General features: G+C 47.2%; 1 protein-coding gene across 2 annotated transcripts; it reads right to left on the bottom strand.

Moving 5' to 3' along the window:
* Positions 1–3,438: 3,438 nt before the first annotated feature.
* Positions 3,439–24,354, bottom strand: LOC133934932 (far upstream element-binding protein 3-like). Of its 2 annotated transcripts, none has more exons than XM_062381211.1 (18): positions 24,190–24,354; positions 19,161–19,269; positions 18,839–18,872; positions 17,753–17,799; positions 16,542–16,613; positions 15,792–15,849; positions 15,518–15,680; positions 15,298–15,396; positions 12,114–12,215; positions 11,924–12,026; positions 11,073–11,173; positions 10,852–10,990; positions 9,654–9,814; positions 9,321–9,391; positions 9,047–9,132; positions 8,434–8,505; positions 7,883–7,980; positions 3,439–7,084 (listed from the first exon to the last, which is right to left on the bottom strand). In XM_062381211.1, exons 1-18 carry the CDS (start codon positions 24,280–24,282, stop codon positions 7,076–7,078), a joined length of 1,617 nt encoding a protein of 538 aa, XP_062237195.1. In that variant the 5' UTR covers positions 24,283–24,354; the 3' UTR covers positions 3,439–7,075. The 2 variants fall into 2 exon arrangements, with proteins under 2 accessions (XP_062237195.1, XP_062237194.1); XM_062381210.1 differs by having other exon boundaries at positions 17,753–17,802; positions 24,190–24,353.
* Between the last annotated feature and the right edge of the window lie 861 nt (positions 24,355–25,215).

The raw sequence follows: 25,215 nt of genomic DNA, 5'->3' as shown, positions 1-25,215 counted from the left end.
GAGAGGAGAGAGACACAGAGAGGAGAGAGGAGAGAGAGAGGGTGGGGGGGGATCAGGAGGAGGTGATATTGTTCCACTAACATGATTACGTGAGTTGCCTCCTCATTAGTATTCATGTGGGCAGGACAGACCAAAATAATCCTCGTTTAAAAAACCTTTAAAAACCATCAGCTGCTCCCCCTGCCCCCCCCCTGCCCCCCCCTGCCCCTCCAGCTCCCCCCTGATCCTCCAGCTCCCCCCTGCCCCCCCCTGCCCCTCCAGCTCCCCCTGCTCCCCCCCCTGATCCTCCTGCTGCCCCTGCTCCCCCTGCTCCTCCTGCTCCCCCTGCTCCCCCTGCCCTCCAGCTCCCCCCTGATCCTCCAGCTCCCCCTGCCCCCCCCTGCCCCTCCAGCTTTCCCTGCTCCCCCCCTGATCCTCCAGCTCCCCCTGCTCCTCCTGCTGCCCCTGGTCCCCCTGATCCTCCTGCTCCTCCAGCTCCTCCAGCTCCCCCTGCTCCCCCTGCCCCCCCCTGCCCCTCCAGCTTCCCCTGCTCCCCCCCTGATCCTCCAGCTCCCCCTGCTCCTCCTGCTGCCCCTGCTCCCCCTGCCCCTCCAGCTCCCCCTGATCCTCCAGCTCCCCCTGCTCCTCCTGCTCCTCAAGCTCCCCCTGCTGCCCCTGCTCCTCCTGCTCCTCCAGCTGCCCCTGCTCCCCCTGATCCTCCTGCTGCTCCTGCTGCTCCTGCTCCTCCTGCTCCCCCTGATCCTCCTGCTCCCCTGCTCCTCCTGCTCCCCCTGCTCCTCCTGCTCCTCCAGCTCCTCCTGCTGCCCCTGGTCCCCCTGATCCTCCTGCTCCTCCAGCTCCTCCAGCTCCCCCTGCTCCCCCTGCTCCTCCTGCTCCCCCCTGATCCTCCAGCTCCCCCTGCTCCTCCTGCTGCCCCTGGTCCCCCTGCTCCTCCTGCTCCCCCTGATCCTCCTGCTCCTCCAGCTCCTCCAGCTCCCCCTGCTCCCCTGCTCCTCCAGCTCCTCCTGCTGCCCCTGGTCCCCCTGATCCTCCTGCTCCTCCTGCTCCTCCAGCTCCTCCAGCTCCTCCAGCTCCCCCTGCTCCCCCTGCTCCTCCAGCTCCTCCTGCTCCCCCTGCTCCCCCTGCTCCTCCAGCTCCTCCTGCTCCTCCTGCTGCCCCTTCCTTCCATCGCTCTTCATCATCCTCTGAGGACATCTCTCGTTGTCAGGGTTGAAGAAATGAAACTAACTCCTCGTGTCTCAAATATCAAAGACTTGATGAACCGATCCTTTTCACAATAAAAGCTCTGGAACCTCCTGCTCTTCGTCTTCTAGGCGTACGGCTCCTCTTCTTCATCCTGAACACTTCAGTTCACGTATGATTAAGACATGTGAGATAATTGGACCAATCAGCTGATTGTCCTGTTGGTAATTACATCAGCACTCGTGACCTCTGACCCCCCCTCACCAAACCCAGCTCGTCCTGTTTGAAAAACAAAACTTTGGAAAATCTGAAGATCACGATCAAGATGGAAGATTAATTTAAAATTCTGACCTGAAGGTGGCGCTGGAGGGAACTCACTAGGATCCACAGGGTTGATCCTCGGACGCTGAATGAGATGGACATGATGGCCCCCTGGTGGATGGCTGGAGTACAGCTCATTGACCCCGACAAGGACCAAAATCAAAGTTGACGTAAATTAACTTATGCTCCAGTAGCATGGAGGCCCAGTCGAGGTCAGAGGTCGCCCCCCCGCGGCTCCTCAGCTGTCTGCAGTGGCTCCAGACCAGGGTCACGCATGTCGCTGAAACATACTTAACGAATCAGTTTTCATATGATGATCGGGATCATCCAAACGTCTCTCTTGATGCTGAAGGTGTCCGACCCCATGTTGAGTTACTTTAAATATGAAGTTGACTTTAACAAAGTAGTTTGATCGCAAACGAGGCTTCAGGCTAACACTCGATAAGGAACCATCTGATTGGACGATTCCACGTCTTTAATAAACGATGATTATTAAAGTTCCATGAAGAGAAGTGGAACCGTTACAGCAGCAGGATAATGACCATGTGTCCACATACTTATGACCATGTGCTGTGGTTGATTCAGACAGTTTATTACCCCCCCGATGGTCCCTGAGCATCATGGGAAAACATTTGGCCTCGATCCCGATCACCATTAGTTTAATGTTTAATCAGGGCCGACACACACACACACACTTCATCTGTACTTACCGAGCTCTTTCCTGTACTTTATGACCACCAGCACTCTGTTGTACACCACAACACACACAAACACACACACACACACACACACACACCTCCATCATCATCATTCATCTCTTTCAAAATAAGTCCCTCATCTTTCTGGCCGTTTTGATCTTGATGCTGTCAAAATAAAAGTCCTGTCCTTGTCTCCAGTGATGGATTCATAATCCAGAATCATGATTTCATGACACTCAACACATTCTGCTTATTATCTAATGGATTTAACCTTTTTACATTAATGTTCTGTTGTTTGTTTTAGAATAAATCAGCTTTGTAGTGTTTATTTTTCCACCTCATGTTAAATTAAATCAAATGTTTTACTTCAACACATTAGAGACGAGCTGTCAATCACCTTCTCATCTGAGTCATAGCTAACAGTGGCTAACGTTAGCGTCCCATGAAGTGCAGGCTTCATTCGTCCCTGGAGGTCAGAGAGTGTGTGTGTGATTACAGTAATGTCTTAATGACATCACACCGTCAGTCAGACCATCTGTCTCCGCTCAAGGAACATGAATAAATGATAAATCACACACACACACACACACACACACACACACACACACACACACACACACACACACACACACACACACACACACACACACACACACACACACACACACACACACACACACACACACACACACACACACACACACACACACACACACACACACACACACACACACACACACACACACACACACACACGATGAAGGTGCTGCTATTCACCGAAGGGTTGGAACAAACTTCAGACAAAATACTATGTTGACAGTTTTAAGAATCAACTCTTATTTCTAATTTAATTTAAACCATTTTATACATTTTTATACCTTTGACTTGTTTCAAGTCTTAGTTTTATTAGATGTGTTTGTATTGATCTCTTATCTGATTTTATTAAAAAGCACTTTGAGCTGCTTTTTATGTACGACAGGTGCTAAATAAATGAAAATGTTTTATTTTTATTATAATAAAATGTTTGTACACATGAGTTCAACCATGTGTAAGAGAGTGCACAGTCTTCAGGAACCACGAGGAGACAAGAGGGTTCAGTGGCCTGCTGCTGTCTGACACATCAACGTCTCCATCACACGTTTGAATATGTTTTGTTAAATTTTGTCAGGTCCAAAAAAAATTCAGTTTGGTGAAATATCGTAAGAGATTCTGAATCAAGAGACAAAAACACAGTGAGTCAGAAAGAATGAGCCTGTTTATTAGCCCTCGTGTTAATCATCATCATCCTCCTTCCTCCTCTTCCTCGGCCATCGACATCTTGTGGCTCGGGTTCATACACAACTCTAACTGTCAATAGAATCTAATAGAAAAATCTGCAGGTTACAGTTTGGACGTGAGTCCATTAGAAAAACAACAGAAACCATGAAACCAAAAAGCTCCCGGACAAGGAAGATCTGAACTGGAGTGGGTGGACCGGGTGGCGTGCTGGGACACCGGGTGGCGTGCTGGGACACCGGGTGGCGAGCCTGGGATCAGGTGTGGACACCAGGCCTCCGTCCAGTTCAGAGCTTTCTTTTACAACGTCTCGGGATTCAAACCCGTCACTACAGCCCTCTGAGCCACCACGCCGCGGGACCACACGCCTGCGACCACAATACTCACAAGGTGTGATTACAGGCGTGTTGAAAAAGATGAAATCCCACAACTTGTGAACGTGGTGACGTCCAGACAGAGACGGGCGAGGGGACAGGGACGGACGAGGGGACAGGGACAGTAGCCTAGCAGTCTTGAGAATATAACACTCAGCTTCTCTTTGCAAATCGTTAGACACAACATGTGAATTAAACAATATCATTTTAAACAATGTACATTTTGTACTGAGAGCATCTGCCAGAGTGGAAATTTACACAAACCATATCATCTTATTGACAAACTGAATATTCAAAAGTGGATTAACAGATTTAAATAGAAACCTGTACAGGAGAACTAATTATTATCGTCATTATTATTATCATCATCATCATCGTCACACATACAAGAAGCAGAACCACGGATTCAATGTTCAACAGCCAGATCTCCCTCGACATCAGGCAAACCTCTCTGTGGTCCGACACCAGCAAACAAACGCACAACACGCGGCCGAGGCTACAAAGACGACTCACAATCACCTCCGAGCATCAAACTAACTACACATCCTGAATTCCTGATGGAAGTGGCTTCAAAACAGTTCGTACAAGAAAAGAGCCACAAAAACCTCTAAGGAAAGAAAATGTGTTTGAGAAGCAGGATCCAGTCTTAACATGCACACAACATGTAACTAACACGCACAATGTTCATTTAACCCAAACACACACTGTACAGTTAAGGCTGCAATAACACTTCTGCAGAGATACACAATCATGTCTCTGTGATAGTTATGAACAGAAGTCGACTCACAAATCTTTACAATATAAACGTGTTGAAAAAGAGAATTTGTGTCGGAGTCAAAAAGGAAAAGACAAAAATACTTTTCAGTTCGTACAAATATAGTCGGGCTGCAACTGTTGGATATTTGATCCGTGAAATTATCAGTATTACGATGTAAAAAAAAACTATTGCCTTAAGTCCAAGGTGACGTCTGCAAATGACTCGTTTATGATAAATTGTCCCAAACTCAAATCCTGAGCTTACGATGACAAAAGAAATAGAAAACATTCACATTATGAAGTTGAAACCAGGGAATAGAAAAGTTGATTTATAAAAATCCATCAAACAACTGCTGGTTATCTTTCTGTTGGTCGACTAATTAATGCAACTGTAAAAAAAATCAACTGGTTCTCAAATGACAAGAGCGAGTTTACGAAGTATCATCCAGATGTTACAGGTGCTAACAACTTAGCTAACATGTTGCTGCAACACTCTCTTTAGCTAACAGACATTTAGCATTAACAGTTTTACTAAAGCGCTTAGTTTCATTAAGCTAGCTCTCCGTTCAGCTAACAAATATTTACACCACGTCAGCAGATTCGGATAATTTATGAGCGCTGACGCATTGTTAAAAAAAAAAAAAATCACAAAAATCATACGCTTGTTTGCTAGCATGTAGCTTATCCAGCTAAATGAATATAAATCCTAAATTTGTTGTATTAAATCTTTCTATATTATTTTTGGAAGTTTGACTAGTAAAATTAAAATGTGTAGCTTCTTTTATATGTTTTAGTGAATATATTTATTTGGAGCCATATTCTCTGGTCCGATAAAACTGTTTTCAAAATAGCTGACAAGCAGAATCAGGATGATCTACATTCAGAGGCGTTAGCCAATCGCTCTGTAGCTTCAGGAGAACGGATGTGAAGATTCAATTTAGTCTTTTCTTTAATTTTGTTTTGGGAATTTTAGATTGCGAGTAAAATTTGATGAAAACTGTGTGTAGCGTTTTCATGATGATGCAGAACTCATATCAATTAGCTGATGGATAGAAAACTATTCTGATAATCAATTTATCTTTTCACTGTTTGGATACTTGCAGCTTCATAAATGTGAAAATTTAACATTTTCTTTGTGACAGTGATCAAACCATCGGAGGGACCACGAGACATTTCCAGAGAACTTTCAGGCTTTTTTACAGTTTTCTGATCTCTGATGATGCAAAGTGGCGGTTGTGTTAATCTCAGGCTGGTGACGTTCGAATGTTGCGTCCATGTGAAGCTGCGACTGAGCCAAGAAGAAACGTTAACTGTTAGCAATGAGCTAACGCACCCAGAAACAGTTCAGCAACCCAGAACCAAACGTGCTCAGTAGAAAATACCAAATCTCCGGTAACACAAACCGGTTTCACTAAGAGACGTTTCCGTCAACGTGCATCCGTCAAGTTTAACCACCAGTTATCTGCTAACACACGAGACGGCTCAACCACCCCATTCTTCTGGCTAGCACACAAATGAGCTAACATGCATTTTGCTACCAAACGTTGTTCAGCTAACGCGCTCGCTCAACTTAAACATCGCTAACCCGAATCACTAAAGAAGAAATGCAGAACGAAGTTTTGACAACAATAATAAAGTTTCACTCTGTAAGAAAATAGTGTTTTTCCCGCTTTTTAAAAGTCGCGGCGGGTAAACGTGGCGTCTGCTGGAGGTCCGTCCTGTGGAGGACACAGAGTGTTGACCACAGAGAGATCTGGCTTTAGACAACGCAATAGAAATCGTCATTTATTCATCATTACATCATAAAAACTAAAGAATCACTATAGAGATACAGGAATAAGAACTATCATCAAACCAAAAAGAAAACACGTCATTGCACCTCAAGATGGCGACTGAACAGGTAAAATTAGATTGCGAACAAACAGACCCAGCGACAACAATTTAGTACAAAAAACAGTTTCGTCTCCGACTGTAAAACGTTACATTTCCATCCGACGCTATTAAAATATTTCTATGCCAAAATAAAAAAAATAACTGAGAGTCAAAACACACAATCTGACGCATGCTTTAAAACATTATCATGAACAAAATAATAATAATATATCTGATTTTCTTACTCAAGACTGCTAAGCCTCATACCGTTTTCTTATTGGAAAATAAAACTAGAGAAAATATAGATTATACTGGATTTTTTTGTTCGAAGCCACACTGATACATCTTTAAGTTCAAGTTTGATAAAAAACAAAAAGAAAAACCAGGTTGACACCGGAGAGACCAGAGGCTCGTCCCAAAAATCTGCCCGACAAAATATCCACTTTGTAAGGTTAAAAAACAGAAAGAAAGAGTTCGTGATCAGTTAATCCAAAGTTTCTCTACGAAAGAAGGAGGAAGCGGCGCAGCGTTGCTAGGAAACCCCGATTTCGGTTGCCATCGACGACGATCCAAGACCTGCGCCAGAGGGGGAGGAGCCTAGTGATCCTGAAGAGACAGGAAATGACATGTCAGCCAGGAATACACTGTTTGCTACTACACGTGCTGCGTCCACGTCCAGGGGTCGCGTCCTCAAGGTCACAGCGCCACCTGGTGGTTCCGAAGGCTCCTTCTCATGTGGCTGAGCAGAGCGGCACCACCGGAGCCGGCGGGTCGATGCTCTGTGGGTCGACCCGACGCTCATCCAGTGCCGCTGACCAATCGCTTTTCAAAAAGAAAATGGCGGCAAACCCCAAAGACGAAAGATCTCTAAATGCATCAGACTCAGTTGAGCGGCTGACAAAACAAAGGTTAAAATCTCAAGTGTCTCACAACCTCTATTATTTAATACTTCGTGCTCTTAGCTCGAGGCTTGTGGGCGGAGGAGGTGCAGGAAGGTAACGATGCTACAGGAAAGAGCGCGGGGGGGAAGGAGAGACGAAGCCGTCTCTTCTTCATCTATGGGTGAGGGTCAGGCCTTCTGAAGGACGCTGCCGACCAGTGGGGACAAGAAGCTCTGGAACTGTTCACTGAGAACATTCATATCCTGACAGTTATTACATTGGCCTGAGAACAATGCAGATTCTAGTTTTGAATATCTGAAGACGAGACTAACTAGTGTTTCCGGTCGGTTGATGTTTGGCCTCAACGTGCAGTTGGTTTTCAGCTCATATAAAGAAAGAGGCTAATATAACAGTTATTAAATTGAACAGTGTGTAAATAACTGAATTCCAACACAGAGCCATGACAGGGACATGTTAAAGGGACCGAGCAGGAGCAGGGTCCTGATTGGCTCCTGTGTGTTACCTGTATCTGGGCAGGGTTCCACAGGAAGGGCTGCTGTCTGTAGTATTCTGCTAACGCTGCAGTGTAGTCGGGCACTGAACTCTGCTGAGACGACTGACCTGCAGAGAAACATCACGTTCATCACACTGATCCCACTCGTGCTTCAGCAGCTTGAAGAAGACGTGTGGAGCTTTCACCTCCACATTAGTTCATGTGGTGTTTGTGTCCACTGTTATTTCTGGTTTGGTCTCCACCTCCTGATGAGAACATCAACTCCTAACACTGCTAAACTAGGTTCATCAGCTGCTCATGAACAGAAGCATGTGAGGAGCATGTCTGTGGTTCTGTTCATGACATGTTCCTGACATGTGAGGAGCATGTCTGTGGTTCTGTTCATGACATGTTCCTGACATGTGAGGAGCATGTCTGTGGTTCTGTTCATGTTTATAAACAGCTTCACTGTGAGGATCCAGCACCACAGTCTCCACTATGATTTCATATTTTGAGGTGAAGAAGCTGCTTTGTGTTCTCTAAGGTTTGTGAAGCGACAGAAGGTCAGGTGTGTGTCGTACTCTGTTTCTTGTAGTAGTCCTCCCAGGCCTTACTGTAGTCGGTCATCAAGCTCTGGGGCTGGTTCTGCTGACCTACAAACACACAAACACACAGTCAGTGTGACACACCTGCTGCTTTCAGCCCTTCAATAGGTTTTACTGCGTTAAAAAGTAACACAACTGTTAATCAAAGGTGAGATTTATGACAAAACGATGACTGAGGGTTAGGGACGCCAACAAGGCCAGTGACTAAATACTCAACGTACAGAACGCACATATTGTATATATTCCATAAATTGATTTTAACATTCATTTGTAACAAACACAACTTCCCCCTGGGATCAACACAGTATTTCTGATCCAGAAACTTCAGCCAGTTAAATAATACTACATCGATAACGCCTCTGGGGAAGGACATTAAAAGACCTGATGAGTACTTGATCTTAAAAATCTACAAAATGGTTCCAAACTTTCTCCATAATTACACAACTCAAGAAGAAATCATAAAACTCGCAGGTGAAGGTTTTCTTCCCCTCAGACTGTGAATCCTTCAACCTTCTCCGGTGAAACTACTTCAGCAACACTTAGAAATACACGTTTCTTCTGTGTGTGTGTGTGTGTGTGTGTGTGTTACCAGGGTCTTGTTGTCCAGGGTTCTGCCAGCTCGTCTGGTAGGTGTTTCCCCAAACTCCAGTCAGGAAGGTCTGACCGCTGCCACAGCTGCACACAGACACACAACAGCTCAGATTCACTTCAGACTGGAAGATCAGTTGAGCTCAGTTTAATCTGGATCTGGTTTGAAGATTGATTCGTAGGTGAGCCGCAGCAGACCAGTGTGTGTGTGTGTGTGTGTGTGTGTGTGTGTGTGTGTGTGTGTGTGTGTGTGTGTGTGTGTGTGTGTGTCTTACTTCTGGTGTGTAGCGGGGCCCTGGGTGAAAGGACTGAAGCCAAAACCCCCATTGCTCATGATCCCTGAACCCTGGAGGAGAGAAAGTTTATGTCAATTTATGTAAATTTATATCACATTAAATATATCACTTCACTCATCACACACATATATATATCTGTTAATTCACTGACATGTGATTAGGATTCAAACACTAAGCTGTCTCAATGACACATGAAACTTTAAATGAAAGTAAATCAGGTGGTTTGTTTCCCTGGTGTGATCAGCTGGACAAGGTGTGTGTTAGTGTGCGTCAGTACAAAGCAGACATTGCTTCATTGTGTGTTTTGTTCACCCCGATCTTGTCGTCTATGAGCTGCCGGGCCAGGTCCATCTGCTGGGCGGAGCCTCTGATGGTGAAGACCCGGGCATTGGGGTCAGTGGAGGGGGGGGGGTTCCTCTGAAGCTCCACGTGAGCTCCAGACTGCTGGTTGATACTCTTAATGGTTTCACCTCCTACACACACACACACAGAGACACACACACACACACACACACACACACACACACACACACACACACACACACACACACACACACACACACACACACACACACACACACACACACACACACACACACACACACACACACACACAGACACCAGAGTTCAGTACCCGCTGAACATTTAAAAACACTTTACACAACAGATTAATATTATTAAATATCTTTAATATTAACCTAATTTCCACAGGTCAAAAAAACCTAGATTTTGTTTATAAATCAAGTAAATAACGTCTTTGTACCAAACAACCAGAGAACAACTGTTTTTATAACTGTTTTCTTCCTAAGGGTCGGATCACTGACAGTGAACACAGGAGACTTTTCAATAAACTGTCTTTTGCTGCTAGAAAGAACATTCGACTCTTCTGGAACAAGAATGTTGCTCCAACAAAGAAGTCATGGCACAACATTGTGATGGACTACATTCCTAGTGAACACATCACGTGCATGCTTCATTCCAAAACAGATTCCTTCTATAAGGTCTGGGACTCTTGCAGCACATCAGTCCCACACTGTCATCTTCTTTGCTTCGTGGTTTTCCCAGATCAGCCCGTCTCTGTGACTTTGTCTTGAGTGGCTACGTGCACCTTGTAGCCTCGCTGTGTTTGTCTGCTCTGTATTGACTCCTATCTGGACTCTGCCTTGTCTTGATGTGGGGGGTTGAGGGGGAGGGGGGCGGGTTGGAAAATGTGCCCACTGTCATTTATTTTTATTTTCTATCTACCGTACCCACAGTTCCCTTTTCTGTTGTGTCTGAGCAGTTCTGTATGTTTTGTGTAATGAGAAAATGTAATAAAAATATTATAAAAAACAAAGAAAACTGATTTAGATCATCTTCAGATTGATCAATGTAATTAGTGTTATAACTGTAAAATGTTTTCTTGTTTTCATGTGGTCTGCTCTGATTGGTCCGCTGTCCGCCCAGCTCTGATCTTTAAATGGCTGATCAGTTGTGAGTCAACGTGGAGACTGAGACTTTGTCCTCCTACCTTTACCGATGACCAGGCCACACTTGTCCGCAGGGATGGTGTAGGTCACTTCCTGTAGGGGACCTGGGGAGCCCATAGTCCAGTCACTGCGACCTCTGACCCTCCCGCCCCTCAGGGCCGAGCCGAAGCCATCACGCTCCTACAGGTACAGCAACGATTACATCAAATGTTTACACTCAACATGCGTGTCTGTGTGTGTGTGTGTGTGTGTGTGTGTGTACCTGTGCGGTCTGGATGAGCTCGTTGATGAGGTGGACAGCGTGCTGACAGCGGTCTGGTTGTCCCATCACCATGGCAACACGCTCAGGACTGATGCCGTCATCTAGGAGGACAGACGAGAGGTCAGGGGTCAGAGGTCAGAGGTCAACACGCTGTCAGAAACACGTTGTGCTGCGGTTGTTGCTTGACACAGCTTGGTTTTGTGTTGAAGGAGTTACATGTCACATCCTGTTGACGTGTTCTTGCTGTTGCTAGTAGGAGGGGCTAAGATTATGTTGAATTTGTATATATAGGGTTAGGGTTATATATACAAACCCTAACCCCTATATATTTATATATATATATATATATATATATATGGTCACGCTAGATGATGCAACATGTCAGCTCTCGTGCAGATTGGACAGTGTGTTCGATCACTGGAGCTTCTGTTTCATGGCCTCGTACGATCAGCACATTTCACAGTCCTGGTTCTTTTACTGATTCAAGTTCAAGTTGAAATCGTTTTCTGTAGTTCATTCAGCAAACAGCCAAAAACCACAAATTCCACATCGCCCACTCCCTGATCTATTCCAAGACCGTCTTTTTTAAGTCATGATTCATTTACGCAAACCGATTTTCATACATTCATAAATATCTATCGATCCAACTGACTCTGTTGGTGATGTGACGCTGGGACTGCTCCAGTGACATAGGGGGCGCTATGGGAACATTTTGACATCAACCATAAAAAACAAATACATATCCACATAAGCTGTGTCACCTGCTCTAAACTTGATTATACTTAAGTAAATAGACATGCTTAAGAGTGGACTAAACTGGTGTAAACTGGATTACACTGGTGTAAACAGACCTGCTTTAAACTGGATTCGAACTCCTGCATCATTCTGGATTTTCTTGATCATTTCTCCATTTCTGCCGATCACAATTCCAACAGCAAACCTGGGAACTGGAACCTGGAAGAACACAGAGGACCAATCTGTTAATATGAAGCCACAGGAGACTTGTGTGTGTGTGTTTGTGTGTGTGTGTGTGTGTCGTACGTCCAAGTTGGCTCCTCCCAGTCGAGCGCTGAAGTCGTTGCGTCCTGACCTGAAATCTCCGTCCTTCTCCCGGATCACCTCCAACACCAACTCCCTCGCCGCCTGAGGAACGAGACAGGATGGAGTCATGTCAGTCCTGGTGTGTGTGTGTGTTTGTGTGTGTGTGTGTGTGTGTGTGTGTGTTACTGCGACTTGTGGGTTTGGATGCATTCATTGCCTCAGTCTGTTGCAAATAGACGATTGACTCACCAGAACCTGAGGAACCAGAAGAACTGGGAGTGGTTTAAGAAATGATAGTTCAGTCTGTTTACTGGATCACACATCCATCCCTTACTCATAGCATCATTATGAGTAATCACAGACGATTATATCTACCGCTGTCAGTCACTGTCAGTGCCTCTAGGAAGTGTCGTCCTCAACTCTCGCTTTACCCGACTTTGATAGGGGGCGTATGAAAGTGAAAGTGCGTCGTCCGGACTCCGGCGAGGCGTCCTCACAAGTTGACCATGTGTGTACCTGCACTTTGTACGGGTCCCTGTATGTACCTGCACTTTGTACGGGTCCGTGTGTGTACCTGCACTTTGAACGGGTCCGTGTGTGTACCTGCACTTTGTACGGGTCCCTGTATGTACCTGCACTTTGTACGGGGCCGTGTGTGTACCTGCACTTTGAACGGGTCCGTGTGTGTACCTGCACTTTGAACGGGTCCGTGTGTGTACCTGCACTTTGTACGGGTCCGTGTGTGTACCTGCACTTTGTACGGGTCCGTGTGTGTACCTGCACTTTGTACGGGTCCGTGTGTGTACCTGCACTTTGTACGGGTCCCTGTGTGTACCTGCACTTTGTACGGGTCCGTGTGTGTACCTGCACTTTGTACGGGTCCGTGTGTGTACCTGCACTTTGTACGGGTCCGTGTGTGTACCTGCACTTTGTACGGGTCCGTGTGTGTACCTGCACTTTGTACGAGTCCCTGTGTGTACCTGCACTTTGTACGGGTCCCTGTGTGTACCTGCACTTTGTACGGGTCCGTGTGTGTACCTGCACTTTGTACGGGTCCCTGTGTGTACCTGCACTTTGTACGGGTCCCTGTGTGTACCTGCACTTTGTACGGGTCCGTGTGTGTACCTGCACTTTGTACGGGTCCCTGTGTGTACCTGCACTTTGTACGGGTCCCTGTGTGTACCTGCACTTTGTACGGGTCCCTGTGTGTACCTGCACTTTGTACGGGTCCCTGTGTGTACCTGCACTTTGTACGGGTCCGTGTGTGTACCTGCACTTTGTACGGGTCCGTGTGTGTACCTGCACTTTGTACGGGTCCGTGTGTGTACCTGCACTTTGTACGGGTCCGTGTGTGTACCTGCACTTTGTACGGGTCCGTGTGTGTACCTGCACTTTGTACGGGTCCGTGTGTGTACCTGCACTTTGTACGGGTCCGTGTGTGTACCTGCACTTTGTACGGGTCCGTGTGTGTACCTGCACTTTGTACGGGTCCCTGTGTGTACCTGCACTTTGTACGGGTCCGTGTGTGTACCTGCACTTTGTAGGGGTCCCTGTGTGTACCTGCACTTTGTACGGGTCCGTGTGTGTACCTGCACTTTGTACGGGTCCCTGTGTGTACCTGCACTTTGTACGGGTCCCTGTGTGTACCTGCACTTTGTACGGGTCCCTGTGTGTACCTGCACTTTGTACGGGTCCGTCTGTGTACCTGCACTTTGTACGGGTCCCTGTGTGTACCTGCACTTTGTACGGGTCCGTGTGTGTACCTGCACTTTGTACGGGTCCCTGTGTGTACCTGCACTTTGTACGGGTCCCTGTGTGTACCTGCACTTTGTACGGGTCCGTGCGTGTACCTGCACTTTGTACGGGTCCCTGTGTGTACCTGCACTTTGTACGGGTCCGTGTGTGTACCTGCACTTTGTACGGGTCCCTGTGTGTACCTGCACTTTGTACGGGTCCCTGTGTGTACCTGCACTTTGTACGGGTCCCTGTGTGTACCTGCACTTTGTACGGGTCCCTGTGTGTACCTGCACTTTGTACGGGTCCCTGTGTGTACCTGCACTTTGTACGGGTCCGTGTGTGTACCTGCACTTTGTACGGGTCCGTGTGTGTACCTGCACTTTGTACGGGTCCGTGTGTGTACCTGCACTTTGTACGGGTCCGTGTGTGTACCTGCACTTTGTACGGGTCCGTGTGTGTACCTGCACTTTGTACGGGTCCGTGTGTGTACCTGCACTTTGTACGGGTCCGTGTGTGTACCTGCACTTTGTACGGGTCCGTGTGTGTACCTGCACTTTGTACGGGTCCCTGTGTGTACCTGCACTTTGTACGGGTCCCTGTGTGTACCTGCACTTTGTACGGGTCCGTGTGTGTACCTGCACTTTGTACGGGTCCGTGCGTGTACCTGCACTTTGTACGGGTCCCTGTGTGTACCTGCACTTTGTACGGGTCCCTGTGTGTACCTGCACTTTGTACGGGTCCCTGTGTGTACCTGCACTTTGTACGGGTCCGTGCGTGTACCTGCACTTTGTACGGGTCCCTGTGTGTACCTGCACTTTGTACGGGTCCGTGTGTGTACCTGCACTTTGTACGGGTCCCTGTGTGTACCTGCACTTTGTACGGGTCCCTGTGTGTACCTGCACTTTGTACGGGTCCCTGTGTGTACCTGCACTTTGTACGGGTCCCTGTGTGTACCTGCACTTTGTACGGGTCCGTGTGTGTACCTGCACTTTGTACGGGTCCGTGTGTGTACCTGCACTTTGTACGGGTCCGTGTGTGTACCTGCACTTTGTACGGGTCCGTGTGTGTACCTGCACTTTGTACGGGTCCGTGTGTGTACCTGCACTTTGTACGGGTCCGTGTGTGTACCTGCACTTTGTACGGGTCCGTGTGTGTACCTGCACTTTGTACGGGTCCCTGTGTGTACCTGCACTTTGTACGGGTCCCTGTGTGTACCTGCACTTTGTACGGGTCCGTGTGTGTACCTGCACTTTGTACGGGTCCGTGCGTGTACCTGCACTTTGTACGGGTCCCTGTGTGTACCTGCACTTTGTACGGGTCCCTGTGTGTACCTGCACTTTGTACGGGTCCGTGTGTGTACCTGCACTTTGTACGGGTCCCTGTGTGTACCTGCACTTTGTACGGGTCCGTGTGTGTACCTGCACTTTGTACGGGTCCCTGTGTGTACCTGCACTTTGTACGGGTCTCCAGAGATACGAAGAGGTTTGTCGGCTCCTGTCGGCATCGGACCGTCCTGGATCATCATCATCTTTACTCCCGCTCGCTCCTGCACACACACACACAGACACACACACACACACAGACACACACCCCCACACAGACACACACATGTCAGAGATGCTACAGGGACACGTCGGCCGGTGTTGCAGCGTTCCAGGAAACCGTACCTGCAGCTGTTTGATGGTGTCTCCTCCTCGGCCAATCACCAGCCCCACTTTACTCGCCGGGATCAGCATCTCCTGCACAGAGGCTCCGCCCTCCCCTTCGCCATGGAAACCTGGACCGTTTCTACAGCGGTCCACGATCTGGATCAGCAGCCGCTTGGCCTGCCTGTGGACACACACACACAGACACACACACACAGACACACAGACATACACACAGTTGAGAAGCAGGTGGCGGTGAGGAGGAGGTGCTCTGAAATGAGGAGGAGAAACTCACTCGATGCTCTCCGGAGTTCCAGTCAGAGAACACGGCCGCTCCATCAGACCCCCACTGTCTGCACACACACACACACACACACACAAACACACACACGGTGAGTCACAGTTGACCAGCATCTATTTTTTTTAACCAATCAGAAAAGAGAAGCCGTTGTTTATTTCAACCGAATGAGAAACAAACTAACTTTTACTTTCAGAATTGTGCAAACGTTTTAGACTACTTAAAATGATGTGTTACATGTCACATGTTACATGTCACATGTTACCTGTCATTTGACTGACACTTTTGTCCAAAGCGACTTATAATTAGTACACTCAACATTCATGAGGGGCCATTAAGGGGTTCAGTATCTTGCCAAGGACACTTCGGCATGCAGAGGGGGACGAGTGGGGATTGAACCTTCAACCTTCTTGTTGGAGAACGACCACTCTAACCCCTAGGCCACACCGCCCCGATGATGTAGATGAGTGTCATCTACATCATCAGCCTCATCAGGAGGTTTCTGATTGGACGAATGCGTCCTTCCATCCCAGGAGGGCCGAGCGTTTTTCAATGAGGTGATGACACCAGCTACCGACAAGATGTTTACTATCAGAATTCAACTCACTTTACTTCAGGGTCTGAAACCTTTGCACAGGACTGGACAAGTTCACTCTTCAGCAGCAATAACAGAATAAACCACAGCGGCATTAGAAAGGTTTTATTGTGGAGGGGAAGGACAGGAAGTTGACAGTCTGTCAGTCTTACCAGCGGCGATCTGGATCTTGCAGCCGGACTCCAACTGGATCCTGGTGATCTGTTCTCCTCCTCTACCAATAACTAAAGGAGGAGGAAAAAGAAATGTTATCACCTCTTCACATGTTCCTGTAGCAAGCAGCAGGACTGAGGGACAACTTCATCTCAGGGGGAAAGGTTCTGCCTCGGGGGGGAAAAGGTTCTGCCTCGGGGGTGGGGGGGGGGTGGGAGGTTCTGCCTCGGGGGGGAAAAGGTTCTGCCTCGGGGGGGAAAAGGTTCTGCCTCGGGGGGGAAAAGGTTCTGCCTCGGGGGGGGAAAAGGTTCTGCCTCGGGGGGGGGGGAAAGGTTCTGCCTCGGGGGGGGGGGAAAGGTTCTGCCTCGGGGGGGGGGAAAAGGTTCTGCCTCAGGTGTAGGGTTTAAGATTACGTAAAAGGTTTTGACTTCAGAAAAAAGGACTTAGGGTTAAATAATAATCAGATTGAAGGTTCTACTTGAACAATTACATCAAACTAATTCAAAAAAGGTTCAGGTTGTTTAAATCCATCTTAAATAGCTTTGCAGCCACTGAGATATTATTGTGTTTATGAAAGTGTATTAAAGCATGTGTCAGACTGGGATTGTTCACTCTATTTATTTATGCTTAGAAAATAGAATAATAGCGTCGGGAATTAATAAAGTTACGGTCAGCAACAAAAAATGTTATATAAATTTGTGCAGCTTTGACTTGTACAGTGTGTGTCTGCATAAACTGAATTAACGTGGTGTGTGTTAGTAACATGTTGTGTGCACATTAACACTGGATCATGCTGCCTGCACATACACCTTGTTTTCTGTTTCTCTTGTAAGAAATGTTTATAACCCATTTCTGAAACGTATGAAGGTTCCAGAGGTTTGCAGCAGAAGGTCCAGACGTCTGTCTTCTACCTCATGTCTCAGGAGGACAGTTAGACATGTTCACATTCTGCTCTCTCCTTATTTTGAATTACAGTTTAACAGGATTGATTTAAAAAATATATCAAATAACTTACACAGCCAAATATTCAGTTATTTAGTGTTTTTATATTAACAAATGTTTGGGATCATTACGACGTTGATGAATTGATGTAGAATTTTACTTCATAACTCAATTTCAGTTTCAAATGTTCAGCTCCAATCTGATTGGACGAGGAAGGAATCAATACACCTGACCAGCAGGTGTCTGAAAGGTCAGAGGTCATACTCACTGAAACCCACCATCCTGTCAGGGACCTTGTAATCCTCTGTGATTACCCTGCTGCAACACAAACACACACATGTCAACAACCAGGTCACTCTGAAATGATACAACACTATGGGTGTGTGTGTGTGTGTCAATAAGTGATTATGATGATGCAGACTGAAGGAAGACAGATCTATCACACACACAGAGAGAGAGAGAGAGAGAGAGCTAGAGACAGAGAGAGAGAGAGAGAGAGAGAGAGAGAGACAGAGAGCTAGAGACAGAGAGAGCTAGAGAGAGAGAGAGAGAGAGAGAGAGAGAGAGAGAGAGAGAGAGATAGAGATACAGAGACATAGAGAGAGAGAGAGACAGAGAGAGAGAGAGACAGAGAGATAGAGAGAGAGAGAGAGACAGAGAAAGAGAGAGAGAGACAGAGAGAGAGACAGAGAGAGAGAGAGAGACAGAGAGATAGAGAGAGAGAGACAGAGAGAGAGAGAGAGATAGAGAGACAGAGAGATAGAGAGACAGAGAGATAGAGAGACAGAGAGATAGAGAGAGAGACAGAGAGAGAGAGACAGAGAGAGAGAGACAGAGAGAGACAGAGAGCTAGAGACAGAGAGAGCTAGAGAGAGAGAGAGAGAGAGAGAGAGAGAGAGAGAGAGAGATACAGAGACATAGAGAGAGAGAGAGAGAGAGAGAGACAGAGAGATAGAGAGATAGAGAGACAGAGAGATAGAGAGAGAGAGAGAGACAGAGAAAGAGAGAGAGGGAGAGAGACAGAGAGAGACAGAGAGAGAGAGAGAGAGAGAGAGAGACAGAGACAGAGAGATAGAGGGAGAGACAGAGAGAGAGAGAGAGAGAGAGAGACAGAGAAAGAGAGAGAGAGAGAGAGACAGAGAGAGACAGAGAGAGAGAGAGAGAGAGAGAGAGAGAGAGAGAGAGAGAGAGAGAGAGAGAGAGAGAGAGAGAGAGAGAGAGAGAGAGAGAGACAGAGAGAGAGACAGAGAGAGCTAGAGACAGAGAGAGAGACAGAGAGAGAGACAGAGAGAGATAGAGGGAGAGAGACAGAGAGAGAGAGAGAGACATAGAGAGATAGAGGGAGAGCTCGTACCTTTGGTGCCCCATGGCAGCGAGCTGGTTACCTACTGAGGGACAGAGACATGAGGTGATGAGCGGTTATCATTTTCTTTAGGGTGTCACAGTAATATTTTAGTTTGGGAGTTTGGGGGGGGGGGGGGGCTTCTTATGATGGACACGTGGAAGCTTGTAGATCAGGTGGAGGATTCTGAATCAGACTACACGTGGTACATCACGTTAGAAGCGTTGATCTGTTGTTATAGCAGGTTACAGGTTGTTGGTCCTGTGGGAGTTTTGCGTTCAGGTGGAATAATGGAGGTAAAGAGACAGAGTGTAAAAGTCCTGTTGGTCCTCACCTCCGTCCTCTCCTGGTCGTTTCTGTCCAGGGTAGTACAGCGAGGGCTCAACACTTCCTGAGGAGCTGTTGAGGTGGGCCATGGCTTCTCCGCCCATTTTACCCACCATCTGAAACACAGAGGAAACAGCTGTAACACATGGATGTTAGAGACCACGTCACATGACCGTTCACATACACTGGTCATGAGACGTAGACAGGAAGTAGATTGTTTACCCTATAGTGGGTTGCTTAGTTAAAGAAAGGATTTCTTTTCTTGGAGCCAGAAGCTAAACCTAGCAGTGAAAGTGCTAACCCCAACAAGGGTGTGGGGGGGCGCGGTCATGTGATGCCTCCCTCTGCACTGAGGTCCACTAGGGTCCATTACAGTGTCAGTGTCCCTCTGTCAGTAGCTTTCTGCTCCTCTCTGAGTCTGTCCCCAACCAGAGGATCAGGGTCAATATTGTGTCGACAAACAAATCAGTGTTTGAAGCGAAGCAGGTCAGAGATGTGCTGACACTCTGAACGGAGAAGCCTTCCTGCTCAAATCAGATTCTATCGGTAGCTAATGAAGCAACTTGTGGCCGGTGTCAGACTCCGGAGAGAAGTGGTCACGGCCCTGATGTGACCCGCATGTGCAGAAGAAGAGGAAGACGTGACCCGCAGCACTTTGTGTACGGAGGCCACAGGCGGTTCAGTTGGATTCGCTCTGGTTAAGTTCAAACAGCTGGTTACGATACGACCCCTCCAGTTGTGCATGTACAGACGTGTCATCCCAAATACTGAGGAGGCCTGAAACCTGCCTGTCCCTCCACTGCCCCCCCGCAGCGATCACCAACCTTTACGAGCACAAGATCAGGTTTGAACTCCAGACGTCAGCTGAGATCTGCCACCATGATATCTTCAAGAACCCACTTAGGGTCATATTTACAATGTTTTGCCTTTTCTGTTAAAGGCTGAATGTACGAGCATTAATGACACAGAAAGGCAGTTGTGCAACTTTATCTATTCAATGCACAATATTCACATTAATATCAATTCATATTCACAGCATCTGTTTAATGCACAATATTTAGCTTCAGTTCAACAACATGTGCACAGGAGCTGCTGCTGCAGCACAAAGGGTTCAATGGGCTTTGATTTGAATATGGTCATAAATATGAGTATTTCCTTGTATGAAAGAAAGTCCCTTGTACTCCGATAAACAGCAGCACTTTACAGTATGAGGATGTGCGTCTACCGCTCCTGCAAATATTTTACAATAATAAAAAAGAATGGATCCGTAAACAGAAACGCTGGAGTGCTTTTATTTTGAAACGGATACAGAAAATGGTTTTAACATTTTAAAATGAGTTTGTGAAATAAGTTCAAAATATCAATATTAAAACTCAGGTAAAAGATAATTTTCTCTTTTTATTCTTCTGTAAAACACAACGTTTATCTTTCTACGACACAAATGTATTGACAGCACGACCCGAACCTCAAAAGCAAAGCAGGAGATAAACCTGCAGCTCCGCCGGCGGCAGCCGGCACGCCGCCGGGGGAACAACAGACAGCCGACACACAGACAACCGACACGCCGCCGTGTGAACAACAGACAGCCGACACACAGACAACCGACACACAGACAGCCGACACGCCGCCGTGTGAACAACAGACAGCCGACACACAGACAACCGACACACAGACAGCCGACACACAGACAACCGACACACAGACAACCGACACACAGACAGCCGACACACAGACAACCGACACACAGACAACCGGCACGCCGCCGTGTGAACAACAGACAGCCGACACACAGACAACCGACACGCCGCCGTGTGAACAACAGACAGCCGACACACAGACAACCGACACGCCGCCGTGTGAACAACAGACAGCCGACACACAGACAACCGACACACAGACAGCCGACACACAGACAGCCGACACACAGACAGCCGACACACAGACAGCCGACACACAGACAACCGACATGCCGCCGTGTGAACAACCGACACAGCCGACACACAGACAGCCGACACACAGACAACCGACACACAGCTGATGTGCGGCACAGTTAGTTCAGAGGATTGGGAGGTCGACCGTGATCGATGGGTTTGCGACCGCTGATGTAAAAGTCGCATATAAATCTGAGAGCGGTCACATGACCGTTTAAACTGAGGTTGCATTTCATTTGGACAAATTAAAGCTTCAATTCATTTGGTTTCCCAACCGATGAACCTCAGAAGGTTTTCCACCAGCAGAACAAACCAGCTCTTGACTTTGTGCACCTCACTGCAGTCGCTCTTGTTTTCCCCCTGAGCCCGGTCGGGTCGGACCGGCAGCACCACAGGGCTTCTTGATTTAGGTGTAAATGTGTGGAAGTGGTTCTGATAGGTTGACGGCCCCGAGCTCCTGAATGAAGTTCACTGGAGTCGTTCAGTCAGGTTTTCTGGCAGCGAGTCAGAAACATCGACAGCGTCTTTCACCAGCGTTCAGGTTTTTCTCGTCTGTCTATAGACGCCTGAGTCAACAGCCTGTTGACAGCCATTAGCTTTCAGCTGCCTGCTGACCTCACCTTGGCTGAAGCACGCACAGGAGAGTAACCTTGAATATCTCCATGATAAAGAGAAGCAGAGAAAAGAGCCGTCGTAAAACCAGCGCAGATACAAACTCACACACTACACGCTGCTCTCAGTGAACAAACACACGCACCTGACAACATGACACAATTACTGCTCCAACAATGACTGACAGAACACGACTGCAGCTTTTTTCACAATAAATCTTCAAACCTCATTCCCTCAACATCACAAGTGAACCTGCAGGGACGTCCTGTGAGTCAAACCAAGCGCTCCTGAATTTCAACTGTAACTGTCTCAGCAAACAACCGATCCAGTCAGAGCCCTCTGATTAATATTGACATTTGTAAATCAAATATCTTTATCAAAACTTGAATCCTATAACAATATTTATTAGAGCTGGGCTCGTTTATCAGAAGATTCTTTCACAGAAATATCAGTGTTTGTTTTCAGATATAAAAACTTAATTTACAGAATAGATAGTTGATTTGCCTATTTTTATATGCGAGTTATATTTGTTAAGATTATGGTTAATTCTGTGTTTTATTCACTGATCTTAACTTCAGTCCTGAAATGATAAATCATCATTTCAACCATGAAAAGCTGATAAGAGCTCAATCTTATCATTATCAACCTTTTTCAGAGTTGAAACTATTGAAACGATTAATTAAAAATAAATCCTTTTAAGTAATAGAATTTCTCTGTATATGGAATGTCAGATTTATTGTTCATTTTATGTCTGATTGAAGTGGAGTGGAGACTGTAGAGTACTGTAGAGTACTGTAGTACTGTGAAGTACTGTGAAGTACTGCGCCTGAAGGTGCTGATGCTTCTAGTAATACCATCATGAGGTTAGCATGGCAACAATTGAAACTTCATTCATTGACTACTACCACCCCCCCCCCCCCCCACCCCCCAACTGAGAACACACCAACGCCAGACGCTATCTACAAACCAATCAGAGTCAAGTACAGGTAGGCTCCGCCCACGTAAGTGATGACGACAGGACGTTGGGATTTCAGACAAAACCTTTAGTCCCTAAATTACAAAGTGGAACCACCAGTCCGATGTACTGGTTATCTAAATGATCGTTTCATTACTCAAGACAGAAAAAAACAACTTTACTAGAAAAACAGAGTTCAAAGTGAACGTACACCAGAACGACGGGAACAACCTGACAAGAACCGAACGGAACCGCTGACGTGTTCTGGAGGTTCTGTGTGTGAGAACTAATGTCACAGGTCCGACTCGTTCACACAGGAACGTGGGGCGGAGCCTGTAGAGCAGCAGGGGCGGAGCCTCTAGAGCAGCAGGAGGCGGGACCTGACGTCTGTAGAAAGATCAGTGTTGTTGTTTCCAGCTCCTCCACACCGGCCTCATCACCAGAAGATCTGGAATCTCTTTGTGTTTCCAGGTGGACGTCTTCGTCTTCTACGTGTCCGGCTCCTCTTCTTCATCCTGAGATGTTTGTGTTCTTCCAGTCTCATGTCACGTGTTAGAAACCTCATCAACACGTCCACTCGCTCTGTAACCATGATCACATGACCTCTGCAGCAGAGTAACACGTCACTTCCTGTCTGCTCCTCCTCTCAGCTGAGGACGATCTGATGCTGCTGGGACGTCCCCACAGGTCCAGTCTGGAGCTTCACAGAACCTCAGGACCACCGGGTACGTGTGTGAGGGGAAGCAGTAAAGACACTTCTGAAGATGTCGTGTTTGTTTGCATGAAACTAACTTCAGGCCCAAAGATGAATCCACTCAAACTGGATTCATCTCTGGGCCTGAAGTTAGTTTCATACTAACAGATTTCAGCAGATAGACGGAGCCGGTGTTGAACATGAGCACACACACAGACACACACTGTTGGTTCCCCTGTGTGTGTGTGTGTGTCTATAGGCGCAGACACACCTCCCTCCGCTGTATATGGTTGTGTAGCTGTTGCATAACGTCAGCCTACTTTCAAACCAACTTACAGTAAACAGCAACCTATGGGGGGGGGGGGGGGGGGTCAGCTCTCATTTTAGTACTCTCATTATACTTCATAGTGCCCCCCTCCACCCTCCACACGCACGGTGCAGGGGGGTAGTTAGTACAACAGGTTGCCTCCTGCCTCAGTGACACGTGTGGCCAAACTTCTGTCCTGCTCCTACCCCCCCACACACACCACCTCCACTACCGACCACTGCCACCCCCCACCCCGGTCCCAGTGCGCTCCCCTCGGGATGACAGCTCCACAAAGTCCCCTGCCGTGGCCCGGGCCCGTGTCAGGCCGGACGGAGGGCGCTGAGCCCGGCCGCGAGTCCAGCTTGTGGCCGCTTCCCGAGCTAGTTAGCATGCTAGTGTGTGTGAGTGTTGACGGAGCAGAAGTTCGAGCAGCAGCAGCTCAACACGGGAGAATTCGAATAAAAGTGCTTTGGCTCGACCCAAACGACCCGGTTCGGCCCGGAATGTGTGTGTGCCTTGCCCCGGTGGAGTTGTTACCTGCCGGGCCCTCTGTAAAGCATCGGCCAGGCCGTCTGACTTCAGCCCCGGCTGGTTCATCGAGGCCTGTCCCTGCACCAGCTCCGCCATCATAGCGCCACAAGCTAGCCGTTAGCTGTTAGCAGGATTAGCTGGAGCTGCTAGCTGAGCTGAAGCTGCCGTCAGAGAGCGAGTCGAGTCGAGAGGTCTCACTCCGACGGCTTTTTCAGCAACCGCAAAGAAGCAAATAACCCATAATCCTCAGCGGTCTTTCTAAGACCGAGCGGATGTTCACTGGTTTTTAAACATTAAACTTCTTCAGTTATATTCGTGTTCACATCTGGAGAACATCTGTTAATGACCCTGACAAATGCAAATAAACTAAAAACCACAGTTTGTCCTCTGCCAGGTTCAGAAGTGTGAACTAATTCATTTAACACACGAGGAGATTTAACACACACACGATACCCGAAGTCTTTAAAATGAATCAAATACTTCATGAACTGAACATTTATTTGCAACTAGATTGTAATTTGTGGATTTTCAGTGTTTTTATATGTTGATGTTTTTCACTATTTCGTGATGTTTCCTGTCATTGTAAGATTTATTGATAATCAAGAATGAAATCATCTCTAATTCACATTAAAGATGGACTAGGGGGATTTTATTTCTGTTAATGTTTGATTTCTTGACTCAACAATGGTTTTGTTCAGTGTTTGTGAAATGTGAACACAAATATTAACACCACAATAAACTCTATTGTAAAGATGTTTACATTTGAAGCATGTGGAGTCATTAATTACACTATTATTGTTTCTTTCATTTCTGTCTTCAGGTTGTTGGTTTTAATCTCAGTGTTTCTGTTTCTAACGACGGAGTGAGTCATTTCTTTCGTAGAGGATCTCTGCCGCTGCTCAGCTGTTGGCGATGCTCTGTTTCCGCTTCCTTGTCCAGTCACGTGCTTCAGCCAGCTCCACAGGTGAATGGTTGAGGAGCAGAAGAAGACGTCTGTGTGACGTCACTGTGACCTTTGACCCCTGCGACCTG

Source organism: Platichthys flesus, chromosome 3 (assembly GCF_949316205.1).
Source record: "Platichthys flesus chromosome 3, fPlaFle2.1, whole genome shotgun sequence".
Taxonomy (NCBI): domain Eukaryota; kingdom Metazoa; phylum Chordata; class Actinopteri; order Pleuronectiformes; family Pleuronectidae; genus Platichthys; species Platichthys flesus.
This window is presented reverse-complemented; position numbering and strand designations above follow the sequence as displayed.